Raw genomic sequence first — 14,851 nt, forward strand, 5'->3', positions numbered from 1 at the left:
GGTCTTCATGATCTCTTGGGCCGAGGACACGGTGATGATGCGGGCCGCTACCGTCTCCCACGCCTCTCCACGCAGGCATCTCTGTAGGCGGGCTACGTTTTCGTCTTCCGAGTACTGGCCTATTCTAGTCGTCGACTCGAAGGCGTGTTTGAACCGCAGCCATTCGAGTGCATCGCCAGAGAACGTAGGCAGGTCTCTGGCTGACAGGCGGCCTAGCAATTTGTCACTTCGATTCGCTTCAGGTTTGGGCGAGTGATTTTGATTAAGCCAATGTACCACTCGTGAAAGCGAGGCACGACTTGAGGCCTTCTCCACTCGTGAAAGCGAGGCACGACTTGAGGCCTTCTCCACCTCCTCGACCTCTATTTGGGCCTTTTCCTCCTCTAGTCCAGCCTCTATCCTTGCGCGCTCAGCCTCCAGGCGCCGTTGCTCCAACTGTCGTTGCTCTTCCAGGCGCCGTTGCTCCAACTGTCGTTGCTCTTCCAGGTGCCGTTGTTCAGTTTCCAGCCGTCTCTCCTCCAGCTCGGCAAGCTCTCGAGCCGCCCGAGCCTCCGCCAGCCGGCGCATGGTCGCGGCGCTGGAGCGCGCGCTCGATGATCGATCGGAGCACGGCACCCTCGGCTGTTGGTCGTCAGGCCTACTTTCTTGGTCAGCACTTACTTCATTTTTGTTTAATCTAGCACTACGGCGTAGTGGTCGATCCATGCCGGACTCGATTGGACCACAAATGTAGAGAATTGGTCAAATATCTCACAATAAATAGAAATGATCTTCCTTCAATAGCTTTTATTATTGATCTCAAAGTTTGTTATTTTATATGTCAAAATGTCATGTTACTTGTCACCGTACTTTCTTTTTATAAATCAAAAAAGGATCATCAACACTAATGGTAGTGTGACGCCTGTCATATTTTTTACCCGACTGCCAAAGGAGGAGGGTAATGTTTTTCGATTGTATGTATGTATGTATGTATATTTGTTTGTTCCCTCCTGTAGCCTAAACGGCTTGATAGATTTTGATGTATGAGGTATCGTTAGAAGCGTATAAATGGCGCAATGACGTTACATTAAAATGTACATAGCGCCCTCTAGACGACATAACGTGATGATAGAAAAAATAATATTTTTGCAACTATGCCGTGTGGGGTATCAAATGAATGGGCTTGATTTGCACATTCCAAAGATATGCATATTGTAGGTATTTAAATAATAACACCAAAATTATTCAAATAAAAAATGTTCATGAACTAAAACTCGACTACTGACGTAAAATTTCATAAAATAAAAACAACTAAAAACTTACAAATAAAAAAATATTATTATAAACAAACAAAAAATCCGACTGCACGCTAAAAAGGTGAAAACAAGTCCCAATGTTAATGGAAAGTATCGCAGGCGGGGACTCCTGGGACCAACTTGACCGCCACACAAGGCCGTTTTCTAAGTAACACACACACACTCACGCCTTGCACGCCATTTTCTAAGTAACATTCAGCTAAATGGTGAAACTTCTGGTGGTCCCCGCCCACGATACTTTCCATTAACATTGGGACTTGTTTTCACTTTTTTCCAGTCGGGTTTTTGTTTGTTTATAATTATATTTTATTTATGTACCGGTTTTGTGTCCGCGTTTATTTTTATAAAATTACTAACGCAGAGAAAAAACTAAAATAAGAAGTAGGTTGAGCGATAAATCGCTGAATGAATAAATTTTTCTAAAACATTGCCTCAAGTGTACTTAATTTTGAATAATATTATTTTCAATGTGTTAATCATAATACCTTTGGTTTAATTTACAATTAAGAAAAACAAATGATTTTGCATGTAAAACAAATCATTATAATTTTTGTTGTTAATTTATGTGACTGTTGCTTTTTTCTACCTATACGAGTAATAAAAGTATGAGTTATAAAAGTATATTTGATTTAATTGTTAGTGTTTTAATACCCGAAAATAGCAAAAAGTAGCATTTAAAATAAATTCCCGTTTCCCGGGAATTCCCGGGAAATCTTGAAAAAAATTCCCGTTTCCCGGGAACAGAAAAAGGTCGGGAAAAACGAACCCTACGTAATAAGGACATAAGGTGCACTATAATTATCGTGGCGGGTTCTAGTGCGCGGTACCTGGCACAGACTGAGACATTGTGGCAACGGGCGGCCGGTCTGGCGAGGAACTTTTATAAGTGTGACGACATCTTCTTGGATATGTTTGAGGATGAGTGAGTATACAGACATACTAAGCAAGGCAACAGAAACGTCATTGATGAAATTCTGACCTATAAAGTTATTGTTTTAATGCCATTGTTTTAGGGTGGCTCTCTAATCCTCATTTACTTCTGTTTTACTAGCACACATACATTTACAAAGCCTGATAAAATATGATATAGGACATACCCGAGATGTTTTAAAATATAAATTATAATGTCAAAATCTGACAAACTATGCAACCCTAAAACCCCGAATCTAAAAAGACCCTCCTACTTTCAGATGTATAATTTCCCTGCTTATTTACAGATACTGCGAGATGTGCAAGCGGCCGCTGAACGTGGAGTGGCTGTGCATGGACGCCGCCATCTTGCTGCCGCCCACCAGCACGCCCATGTCCGGCATCGCCTTCAACAAGCGCCTGCCCAGCGGCGAGGTCAGTGCACTACAGATATCAGATACACACAGATACAACAGACATCAGATACACACAGATACAACAGACATCAGATACACACAGATACAACATACATCAGATACAACAGACATCAGATGCACACAGGCACAACAGACATCAGATACACACAGATACAACAGACATCAGATTCACACAGGTACAACAGACATCAGATGCACACAGGTACAACAGACATCAGATACACACAGGTACAACAGACATCAGATACATCAGACATCAGATACACAGAGATACAACAGACATCAGATACTTACACACAGATACAACAGACATCAGATACTTACACACAGATACAGCAGGTATCAGATACTAGAGATGTGCAAGCGTCCGCTGAACGTGGAGTGGCTGTGCATGGACGCCGCCATCTTGCTGCCGCCCACCAGCACGCCCATGTCCGGCATCGCCTTCAACAAGCGCCTGCCCAGCGGCGAGGTCAGTGCACTGTATACAGGTTGTTGCTAAAGTGGTACTGACCAACCACAAACCAAACCAAAAACCAGAGGTCATATTAACTAGCTTTGGCGTACCCGGCGTGACCCCTAGTTTTGCTGACCAGATGCCCAGTTAATTCGCACGAGTAGTAGTAAGTAAAAAGGGGTGACTCAAAGGATCAACCTAAACAACTGCTGTTTTATGACTTTTGGAAATGTGCAAATAAATACTGTTTGGAACACCTTTCACAAATACGTCCGACACCCGACGCACCCTGAATAGTATAGAATAGAATACTTTATTTGCGTAAAACATGGTATTATTTTATTTATTATTTATTATTTATTAATCAAACATATTTTACAATAAAGACTTAAATACTAACAGTGTGACAAAAACCAGTTTAGGTTTGACCGCACACTGGCACTCGCTCGACATTTCTCATTAATAAAACTATCTTAGGGTACTTACAGATAAGGCTTACATTCTAAATACAAATACACAGTGACATTATTGGTGTAGACACACTAGGTGGTTATTTTTTATTGATTAGTTATTTATGAAATGGATGGTGAGAAGAAAAGAAAAGTGTAAGTTTATTTTTAATGTTGTTTTTTGTGATTTCACTTTTTATATTTAAGGGTAGGTGGTTTATTAATGTAGGTATTTGGTATTGTAGCATTTGTTTTCCATATAAGTTATTGTAATGGGGGACTTCTAGTTTGTTATTTAATGCACTTCGGGTCTGTTTTTGGCGATGGATTTTTTTCTGATAGGTAGTGTTAAAGAAATTTTCAATTAATAGGCTATATTGGACATGATAGTGTACAGGTATGACTTTACAGTGATAAAATAGTTCGTGGTAGTTATTTTTATACTTATTTTTAATTTTAGGTGGTACAATAGATTTAAGTATTCTAAGTTGCAGTGCATATATAGGATCCAGATGTGATTTACACGTCCGACCATACGAACTAAGCCCATAATGAATAGTGGTTTCACCCAAGGCTTTGTATAGTTGGAGCAATGTTAGATATGGGATTTTTTGTTTTACTATTTTGATTTTAGCCAAAATTGCCCTGAGTTTATCGCAAATGTGGTTAATGTGGTCCGTCCATTTGAGTCTATCATCAAATATCAGCCCTAAGTATCTTTGTTTGCTAACTACTTCGACGGCTGGGCAACAACAATTTTGGCTGTCCTTCGCGTGGAGACAGTTGTGATTGTGTACGATTAGTTTGGGATTGGCAGTTATTCTGTTTTGGCTTTAACTTATATACATACACGTTGTTTTTTTGGCATTGAGGACAAGACCCGCATCATGCGACCATTTGGTCAGTAATGTAAAATCACTTTGGAGATGTTTTAAAGCGGTGTTTATATCATTGCTTGCTGCAGTTAGGCATGTGTCATCGGCAAATTGATAAATCTCACAGTGTTTTATCAGACTGACCACATCATTCACATACGTTATATAGTGCAAGGGGCCCAAAACTGATCCCTGTGCTGTGCCTTCAGATACCTTGGTCTTTTTACTAAGGGAGTCACCAACTTTAACTGAAAAGGACCTTTCGTTGAGGTAGTCTTTGCACCATTCTCCTAGCGGTCCTCGAATGCCACAATCGTTTAGTTTTTCAATCAAGGTGTTGTGTTTTAAGGTATCGAATGCCTTACTATAATCAATAAAAGCTACTAAGATATGCTCTTTATTATTCAAATGTCCGTAAATGTTATCTGTGAATTTTGTAAGTAGTTGAGTTGTATTTTTGCCTGCCTGAAATCCGTATTGTTTGTCTGTTATTATGTTATGTTTTGTGTAAAAGGAATGAATTTGTTTAGATAATGCTTTTTCAACAATTTTGTTAATGGTATTGAGAATGGTAATTTGTCGGTAATTGTCATAGTTTTTGTGGCACCCTTTTTTATGAATTGGTTTGACTATACCCGTTTTAAGCTCTTGAGGATATTTTCCTTCTTTGACAGCCGCATTGATGAACTTAGACAGTATTTCCGCGATATCAATGTCGATAGTTTTTAGGTCTTTAACACGTATGTTGTCAGATCCTGGCGCTTTACGGTCATTCATTGATCTTATTTCTGTGAGGATTGATTTTGCTGTTGTTGGTTGGAATCTACAGCTCGCACATTTTGGTACTATATTCTGTACACTACTAGCAAAGCTTTCTGCAAAGTTATTAGCAATGCTGCTAGTCGTGTTGTTGTTATTTAACATCGCGTTCAAAATAATTGTGTCTGCTATGCTTTTAGCCCGACCTGTGATACTATTCAGTATTTGCCACAATGCCCTTGGGTATGGTATTTTTGTTGGCAATTATTTCATCTCGTATATGTTTATTTTTAGATTTATTTATTAGCTTATTTGCGTAATTTCGTGATGAATTGTATTTTTGTTTTATTATTCTATTGGTGGGATCTGAGATCCATTTTATAAAGAGCGTATCCCTATGTTCGCAAGCTTTAATGATTTTGGTATTGATCCATGTGTGTGTAGAACGTTTTGTATTAGTCGGTATTTTTATTGTTATTCTAGATTTTTCATAACATTTTTGGATGTTTTCTGCAATAATATTATACATTTTTAACGGACAGATCGCCTGCTTTGCAGGTTGCCAGTCTATTTGTTTTAAAGAGTCAACAAGCGTTTTATAATGATATTTGGTAATGTGGTTAAAACCCGGCCGTGTGTTCGAGCCCGCTCCGCAGCAGGCGAGGGCCGTGGCGCGGTGGTCGGCCAGTGTGGTCCCGAGCGCCGCTGTGTACAGGTTCAGTGAGCGGGATCTAGCGTAAATGTGGTCTATACAGGATTTTGTTATTTTATTTTTATACAATTCTATACGAGTATACTCAGTGATCCCGCAAGCTAGGCCTTGGTTATACATAGTGGTGTTATACAAATGCTTTACAGGACAGTTATTTCGCAAGTCGATGTTTATGTCACCAAGCACATAAATATCTTGCTGGCGGTTTATTTTGCTAAGTATGGTGTCTATTTCATTTATAAATAAGTGTTTACTATTTCTGGGCGGGCGATATATGCAACACAGGACCGCGGAATACTTTGAAGGTGTGGTTATTATTCCGAATAGGTTTTCAAAGTGTTGTGTTTTATATCCTTTTATATGGAATTTATGTAATTTGTTAACGTAGATAATTATACCTCCGCCTTTTCTGCCGTTCCGCAGTTCCGTATACATATTATAGCCCTTAATTTGGTAAAGTGTGCTGAGACTGTTGGAGATGTTGACTTCAGACAACATTATAACATCTATAGTGCGTGATGATGAATGTATACACTGTTCGAGAGTAGCAAAATTCTTAATAGTTGATCTAATATTCATATGGATGCATAAGAGTTGTATGTGTTTAGGTATATGATTCAAAAAGGCGTTAAGATTAGTACAGTCTGATAGTTCTCGGATGTCGTCTACTATTATATCCATTAGGGAAAAGTTATTTTGTAGGTAGTTGAGTACTTATTTTAAATAAAGACGTTGTGTTGGAGACTTACAGATTTATAGGTAGGTATTAGTTTTTGTACATCTTCTACGGCGCGAACAATGTGTGCTTTTTGGTTTTCACCATCTTTTCGAACACGCAGAACTCCTTTCTTTATCCATATGTACCTATAGGCGTCTTTAAGCTCTTTCTTTGCAAACCAAAGTAGGTGTTTATTAAATGGTGTTAGTGCTTCGCAGACGAACAGGTTCTCGTTAGATTTGGAAGCAGGAACTTCCGGTAATACATCCATTACTGTGATTCTGGAGGTCCTTGTTTTGGTGGCGGCTAGCCATGCAGATTGTACTAGCTCAGTTTGTAGCTCGACATGAACAGGGCCTGGGCGGTCGTTCTTGCCAGGCAGGCGCTTCGCCAGCAGTATATCTTCAGTAGCTAGATTGGCTTTTTTAGCTAATTTTCCTACAAGCTCATTTATATTCTCACCTTCGAGCGATGGTAGATTATGTATTTCGATGCATTTGTCTAGTTTTCGCTGTTCTGTTTCATGGATTCGCTGTTCGAGGGCTCCTACCCTCACTTCCAGGTTGTTGTTTTTGTTGGTGAGTTCAACGTTTTTCTTCTGGAGATCGGTAATAGTGCTTCTCATTGTCTCCGTATTTTTGATAAGCTCTTCCATTTTATCAGAATGAAATTGTAGCGACTGTGTAATATCTTTCATCTCCCTTTTTATGGCTTTTTCCATCTCTTTCGATATATCACGAAGAAGCTGCTTGATATCGATATTCACATTTTGGGGCTCAGTTCTGTCGTCCTCGTCCTCATCAACGTCGGGTATTATGATTGATCGGCGTTTCGGCGATTGTTCTTGGCATTCCTGGCACGTCCATTCCAGATTGTCTGTAGCTCGCAGAGCCGTTAGCTGCTTATTAGTTAATCCTGCACATAGGGTAGTTAAATGCACAATTTTTTCACATCGATGACATTCAAGCCCTGGTTTCGCCTTGGTGAAGTTTTTATTGCAGTTATCACATTTGCTTGACATGATTGTATGTACGTAAGTATAGTTGCACTTCCGGACGGGTCGAGATTTGGCGCGCGAATGAGCATTACATAGATGTCAATATTATCGAAAAGTGCTCATGTTTAGCCAATTTATATTAGCATGCAAATCATCATTTCTAGAGTAGGTACTTACAAACTAATATTTACATTATCAACTACTCTAAAAATTCTTGTAGGCTATAGAAATTGTTTTCTGTTAGCCATTTATACAATTTGTTCTTGAAAATATTAATATTTAGGGATTTGAGTTCATTCGGCAACTTATTGAATATTTTGACACACATAATAATACAACTTTTGCTATATTTAGCCGATTTAGGTACATCGTTATACACCAGTCTGTGCGGATTTCTTTGGGCTCTATTTCTCACATCGTAAGCATTCAAGAACAAGAATTTAAGTTGCATTACAAAGACACTCATTTCAAATATGTAAAGTGATGGTAGTGGTAGCAAGCCAAGCCTCCCAAACAGAGGTTTGCATGACTCATCGGTAGGGACTCCACATATAGCCCTGATACATTTTTTTGCGCAACAAATACTCTTTTGATGTCCGTACTATTACCCCACATTACGATCCCGTATCTTAGTATAGATTCCACGTAGGCACGATAGGATATGACAGCGGTTTTCTTGTTAGTAATTGTTTTTATTTTATTTAGTGCGTAGGCAAATCTATTCACTCTATTGCATAGGTTATCTAGGTGCAGTTTCCAGTTTAAGTCCTGGTCTAAGATAACACCTAGAAACTTAGTATTCGATACTTCTTTGATTCTGTCAATATTTAATTGAAAATTATATTGTGAATGTTTTGATTTATGGAATTGTATATAATTAGATTTGTCCAAATTAATTAATAAATTATTCATTTGTAGCCAATGTATAATATCTTTAATTGTATTATTAATTTGAATTTCATGGTCGTTTATAGTGGAATTATTAGATGTATCGGATGTCATATTGGATTTATCAGATGACACAATAATGAGCCGTTTTCCTTGACAGCTGTCAGTTGAGCTTTTGGGTAAGCCGATAGATGGCGTGAAAACGCAGTGTACCAACTGTCCAAAATTACATAGAGAGCAAAGAGTACTAAACTCAGAATAAGAACTCACTAGTTGTGATTAAATGTCGGGTGGTAGCGCGAGCCATCCTTCCGAGGCTCAGACTGCATGTGGCTTGGGATAGTGCTAAGTATTCTGTGAATAATTCTACCCGCGCCGTCACGTAGTGTTCTTTTCTCTATGCGCGCCGTTTGAACGGGTGCTGCGTGCGAGAACTGATTTTCTATTTTTATTGGCAGATTGGCAAGGGACCATGATCCATAGTCCTTAGGCATTATTACAGTATAGCAGTCACTATCACAAGAGTCACTATCTCACAAGAGTCACTATCTCAAAAGAGTCACTATCTCAAGTGCACAAACTCTACAGTATCAAGGGAGGAGGAGCAGATAGCTCAACTACAACTCAATTAATACAGGAGAAACACAAGGAAACTGAGAAAACTTGAAAAGAACGGCTGTACGCACAATCGCACTGAACGCTGAAGCAACAGTGACATCGACATCATAGAGAAAATAATACTACAATTCTACCTACCTACGTCACTTTCACATTTCGTTAGCCTCACAGAATAACATATTGTGATCTGAGTGTGTTCTGAGGGTTTGAAAGTTGGTGCAACCCCAGACAACGCCATCTATTTCTCCAAAAAGGAACTTTTTTTTTTTTTAACAAACGCCTCATTGAAATATCGTCAGCGAATAAGATACATTTGTGTCTTGTAACTTGGGTGATATCATTGATATAAAGTAAAAACAAGGAGTCAGCTACAGACGGGAATCTGACTGACTAATACTTCACTCTAGAGACAAAACCCTATTCCAGCTTTAGTGTTTGTCACCGACAGGCTCAGAAGAAGATCAACATTTGATGTATTTAAATAAATATTTTTCCATAACTCCCCAGATCGAACGAGCCCGACGCGCGATCCGCACATTCTTCCTCATCCGAGACCTGTACCTGAAGTTGACCGGGAGACCCGAGACACAACTCCCACTCGCCAACCCCGCGCCCTTCGTGCAAGTGGGCGACGTGCTGGATCTCAGTGAGTCACTTGTAGTTTGATGAATAAACTTCTATGACGGTAATGAATATCACTCAGCAAAACTGGAGAGAATGGGCAGTAGGTAAACTAAAAGGTTCGGTCAATTTCACCTCTGCAGAAGGGTCCCTGGAGAGACGTTGGCAGCAGTCGGAGAATGTAAGTAATAGGAAGTTTTTTAGGCAAAACGATGCGACGGTAACTTGCAGGAATGAAAGGAACGAAGCGGTTTGATATGTGTTTTGGCATGTGCAAAGTATTGGACATTGGTAAGGTATTTATGAAGTTTTTAAAAACTAATGTCCATGAGACCTGTACCTGAAGCTGACAGGGAGGCCCGAGACGCAGCTGCCGCTCGCCAACCCTGCGCCCTTCGTGCAAGTCGGCGACGTGTTGGATCTCAGTGAGTTACTTGTATTATCATCATCATTAGCCACTGCATCTTGACAGATGATTGTTACAGCGGCTGCGGGTTTTGAGAGCCAAATTTTCTCTTGGGACTGAACAGGCCTGTACGGGCCTTACCCTGCTTGCCACATCGGTCACAGTTGTAATCCGGTTTGGCGATGCTTCAAGATGTTGGTTAAGGCTTAACAGCGCGGTAAGACGGGGGTAGAATCGGCTGCTGCGCTCTATCTCTGTCTCTGTCACGCTCGTGGTGGCCTCGCCCCGCACCTCACCGCGCATAACTCAGGGAGTACACAGCAGTTAGCCACACGATAGTTACTTAATCATCAGCCACCTGGGTTATCAGCTCAAAAACAATTTTATTATCTCCTTTAAACAATTAATTAAAGTACCTACAATGTTCTTGCACGTTTTGATCAAGTTCATATATTTGTATGAAGCTGTTGTCGACGAAAGTGGTCCGCACGGCGAAGAATTTGTACGTAAACCGCCCGCGCTGCTCTGCCCACTCTTTTGCTGATTAGGTATACAGGATGTTACAAAAAGGGTATACTAAGCCGAAACCTACATGTGCAGCATGGTTTATCTAAGCCCGAAACTGAAATCAGAATTTCAAAATTCACATTGATATACCATGCTGCACATGTAGGTTTCGGCTTAGTATACCCTTTTTGCAACACCCTGTATATATTTGACACTCCATCTTAACCCCCAACCGCTCTCCCCTCAGACGACTCGGACCTAATATCCTGCGACATAATCCACCTGGACGGCTTGTGGCAGCACCGCTTCCTGGCCGTGGACGCCGTGCAGGTCATCCTCGTGGAGCCGGACCGCCTGCGCCTGGGCTGGGGGCAGGCCAAGCTGGTGGCCTCGCTACAGGACCTGGAGGTGAGCGGGGGGGGGGCAGGCCAAGCTGGTGGCCTCGCTACAGGACCTGGAGGTGAGCGGGGCGGGGGCAGGCCAAGCTGGTGGCCTCGCTACAGGACCTGGAGGTGAGCGGGGCGGGGGCAGGCCAAGCTAGTGGCGAGCTACAGGACCTGGAGGTGAGCGGGGCGGGGGCAGGCCAAGCTGGTGGCCTCGCTACAGGACCTGGAGGTGAGCGGGGGGGGCAGGCCAAGCTGGTGGCCTCGCTACAGGACCTGGAGGTGAGCGGGGCGGGGGCAGGCCAAGCTGGTGGCCTCGCTACAGGACCTGGAGGTGAGTCGGGTGGCCTGCTGGGGAACAATTTGAAGGAACTGGATATCCGATCCGACATTGCGATCCTCATGTATCTTTCCAGGCCAAAGAAGTCGGTTATATTTTATTACGCCGTTGATTAAGCTTCGGAACTCAGCTCTTCGATTTCGTGGCTCTTCCTTACTCTCCAATTTACAGATATCAGATAACAAAGTCAAACCTACCTACATTTTACAGCCACAGAAAAAACCGCTTATCACTTCCTAGAAAAAGTCGGTCACCAAATTGCAAGACGTGTTCGGGCAAGTATGTTACTCGTATGAATCTTTCTGAAACTATATTCTATTTCATGTCCCCAGATCCAAGGCGACAAGGACGACCCGCGCTGCCTGCAGCTCGGGCTGCACCTGCCGCGCGGGGGCGCCGCGGCCGCGCAGCCACGGACACTGCTGTTGAAGGCCAAGTTCAAGTTCGACGACCACATACGCAGCATGGCGGCCAAGCAGAGACTCACTAAGGTATGTGGGTAGATACAATGCTTAACTTACAGAAGTATGAAGGATACTAAAGGCATACAACGGATGGTATGGCAAGAGATTTTGCGCACTAGTCGCTTAAATACCGCGATATTCCAGTGCATTGATACGGTATCCAATGGCATAGTATAGAAAATTAGGCAGGATGCTGCAAAAGTAGTGCTACCTATAGAAAGCAGAAAGGGGGTTTGGCAAAACTATTTTTCAAAAGTCGTTAACAAAAGTTGTTTTATAAACTTAGTTATCGCCTTTTGACTTACTATACCGCTTTTGTTTGGCTTACTACACTGTCTTACTATGCTATCCCGGTCATGCTAGCTCTACATTACTAGTAGTAGAGTAAGCTCGGGCTGCACCTGCCGCGCGGGGGCGCCGCGGCCGCGCAGCCCCGCACCCTACTGTTGAAGGCCAAGTTCAAGTTCGACGACCACATACGCAGCATGGCGGCCAAGCAGAGGCTCACTAAGGTATGTGGATAAATAGAATACGCCTACGCTGGGATGCCAAGGATTTTCCGCCAGTTGTTGTCCACTATTCAGTTAAATACCGCAACTTTTATGAGAGCATGCCACGGCATAGCATATTGTTAAACGTCGTATTGCTCAATCGAACATACATTTTCGTTGCGATATACTTCAAAATGCGAGCGAGAGGTCTGATAAGATGGTTTGCTCGTTTGTAAAGGCTCAAGTAAAACATTTGTAGTTCAATCATGAATGATTGACTAAAGTAAGTACTGAAAAGCCTAGGATATGTCCCTTATTTCAGTTTTGCAATCTTATAGGGTTCACAATGACTTTAAAATTAATAGGTAAATAATAATTTCAGTGACGATACGTTTACGCAGGGTATCTTCTAATATCTTCCAACCCCTACAAAATAGAACTAACATCTAATTCCCTCCCCAGGGCCGCACGAAAGCCCGTCAGAAGAAGATGCAACAAATCGGCCGTCTGCTAGAAGTCTCTGGAGTCCCGGGGGTGTTGACCTCCGCCCCGCCGCGACGTAGACCGCTGTTCCCCAGGAGGCCTAACGAACATCGACCTGGTAAGTAGTGATGCTAGTTTTATTGATATTAGACGGAAAAATGATTTTTACATGTTTTAAAAAAGGCACACTTAAAGTATTTTGGTACGCAAACAATGTAAGTGATCATGTATGAGTTATTTTTTGTTGATGATAAACAGAAGAGCATGTGGAACATAAATTAAATGAAATATTATTTATAGGAAGTATTTTTTTCCAGTTATAGCATGCGGAATTCATTCCGCACGCGGGATGGCACGCCATTTTCCCGCGTCTAGCGTGCATATTAACGTGTTACAACGTATGCTTGGATGAACGCGAGCGGGGCAATCCCGCGTGCGTGTTTAAATCCGCATGCTATCAAAAACAGCTTATTTCTTTGTTGTCAAAACATTGTAAGACAAGTCTACCATCGTTTCACTGAGCCTCGGTCATTTACTAATTAGTTCTTGAATTCCCCAGCCTCTGGCTCGGAGGGCGCGCGGCGCGCGGGCGGGCACGAGCTGCGGGACGGCGTGCTCGTGTACCGCGAGCGGACCAACAGCCGGGAGAGGTAACACACTCACATTGCATACTTATTTATTAGCCCCTCCCCTCATTTATAGAAGGAACTGTCAGTTTACAAGAAGCTTGGACCACCAGTCGGGAGAGGTAACACTTTACATACATACTGAATAAGCAACCGAAATTGGGTTTAAGTGGTTGTAAATACAGTAGGTACTAGAGTACGACGACGACGGCAGCTTTGTAAAACGGACCACCAGTCGGGAGAGGTAACACAATACATGCTTATTAGCCGAATCTCCACCAGACGATCCAACGCGATCCGATCGCCCGATCCAAGAAGTTTAGTATGTAAAATTCCATGGATCGCGCGATCGGATCGCGTTGGATCGTCTGGTGGGGATCCGGCTATTTAGATTCCCAATAGAAGGAACTGTCAGTTGACAACAAGCATAGTGCGAACGGACCACCAGTTGGGAGAGGTAACACTTTACAGTACCTGCATATTTATTAGCCCCTCCTCCCCATTCATAAAAGGAACTGTCAGTTTACAAGAAGCTCGGACCACCAGTCGGGAGAGGTAACAGTTTGTACCTCCACTCTCCAGCAGAGGGCGTGCTGGTGTACCGCGAGCGGACCACCAGTCGGGAGAGGTAACAGTTAGATAAATCAGCTAGCGAAATCGGGATTTAGTGGTAGTAAAAATACAGTATTAGAGTAAGACAACGCTATCAGGTGGTATTAGGTGCAGGCACTTGTTTCTATTACAAAGTGTAACATCACTATCTTTAGTTTTACCGCGAAATTAAATCGCGCGCCAAAATGTTAGCGTCCTACGCCACCTCACCGTTTCTCGCGCAGCTTCTCTGCGCATACCGCGCCCCGCGCGCTCACTCTTCACCCCCGCACACACCCGCTCGCGCCACCGGCCAGCGGAGCCCGCGCAGGCAGTCGGCGCCAAACCGTATTCCCGGCTGGATCACGCTCGCTCTTGCGCCGCTTCGAAATTTGTTTTCACGCAAAAGACTACCACGCTTACCTATTAATCGTGCAAAGTGTTATCACAGTCTCCCACTGTTGTGCATAAGATCTCATAGTGGCGCCCAACTAGTGGAGATACGAATAGTAAGTGTGCGCCAGTGTCTTTGTGAAAAACTATGGCACCGAAGAAAGGACGAGCGAGGCGTTGCAACCTCGACGACGATGACGACCGCAGCCGCACCGGTGAGACCACGGTGATGACCCGCCCCGGCGCGCCCAGCGTGCCCGCGGCGCGCGCCCCGCCGCCTCCACCACCGTGCACGGCCCTCCCGCCACGCCCGACGCGCCCCACGAGCACGCGGCGCGCAGCCCCCCCGCGGCGCGCGCTACCCCCGCCGCGGCCGCCCCTACGCTCGACGCGCCCGCCTGCGTGACCGCGGCGCAGCTGTCCGTGCTGCTG

General features: G+C 43.2%; 1 protein-coding gene across 1 annotated transcript in view; it reads left to right on the top strand.

Moving 5' to 3' along the window:
- Window positions 1-14,851, top strand: part of LOC105398484 (protein CLEC16A homolog) — a 33,818-nt gene that overhangs the window by 16,035 nt on the left and 2,932 nt on the right. Inside the window, exons 9-14 of the mRNA XM_048626725.1 lie at window positions 2,513-2,639; window positions 9,622-9,760; window positions 10,896-11,056; window positions 11,704-11,862; window positions 12,789-12,927; window positions 13,369-13,459. Of these exons, the coding sequence (XP_048482682.1) occupies window positions 2,513-2,639; window positions 9,622-9,760; window positions 10,896-11,056; window positions 11,704-11,862; window positions 12,789-12,927; window positions 13,369-13,459 (816 nt within the window). The remainder of the gene's footprint in view (window positions 1-2,512; window positions 2,640-9,621; window positions 9,761-10,895; window positions 11,057-11,703; window positions 11,863-12,788; window positions 12,928-13,368; window positions 13,460-14,851) is intronic.

The sequence above is a fragment of the Plutella xylostella genome, chromosome 17 (assembly GCF_932276165.1).
Source record: "Plutella xylostella chromosome 17, ilPluXylo3.1, whole genome shotgun sequence".
In the NCBI taxonomy this organism is placed as follows: domain Eukaryota; kingdom Metazoa; phylum Arthropoda; class Insecta; order Lepidoptera; family Plutellidae; genus Plutella; species Plutella xylostella.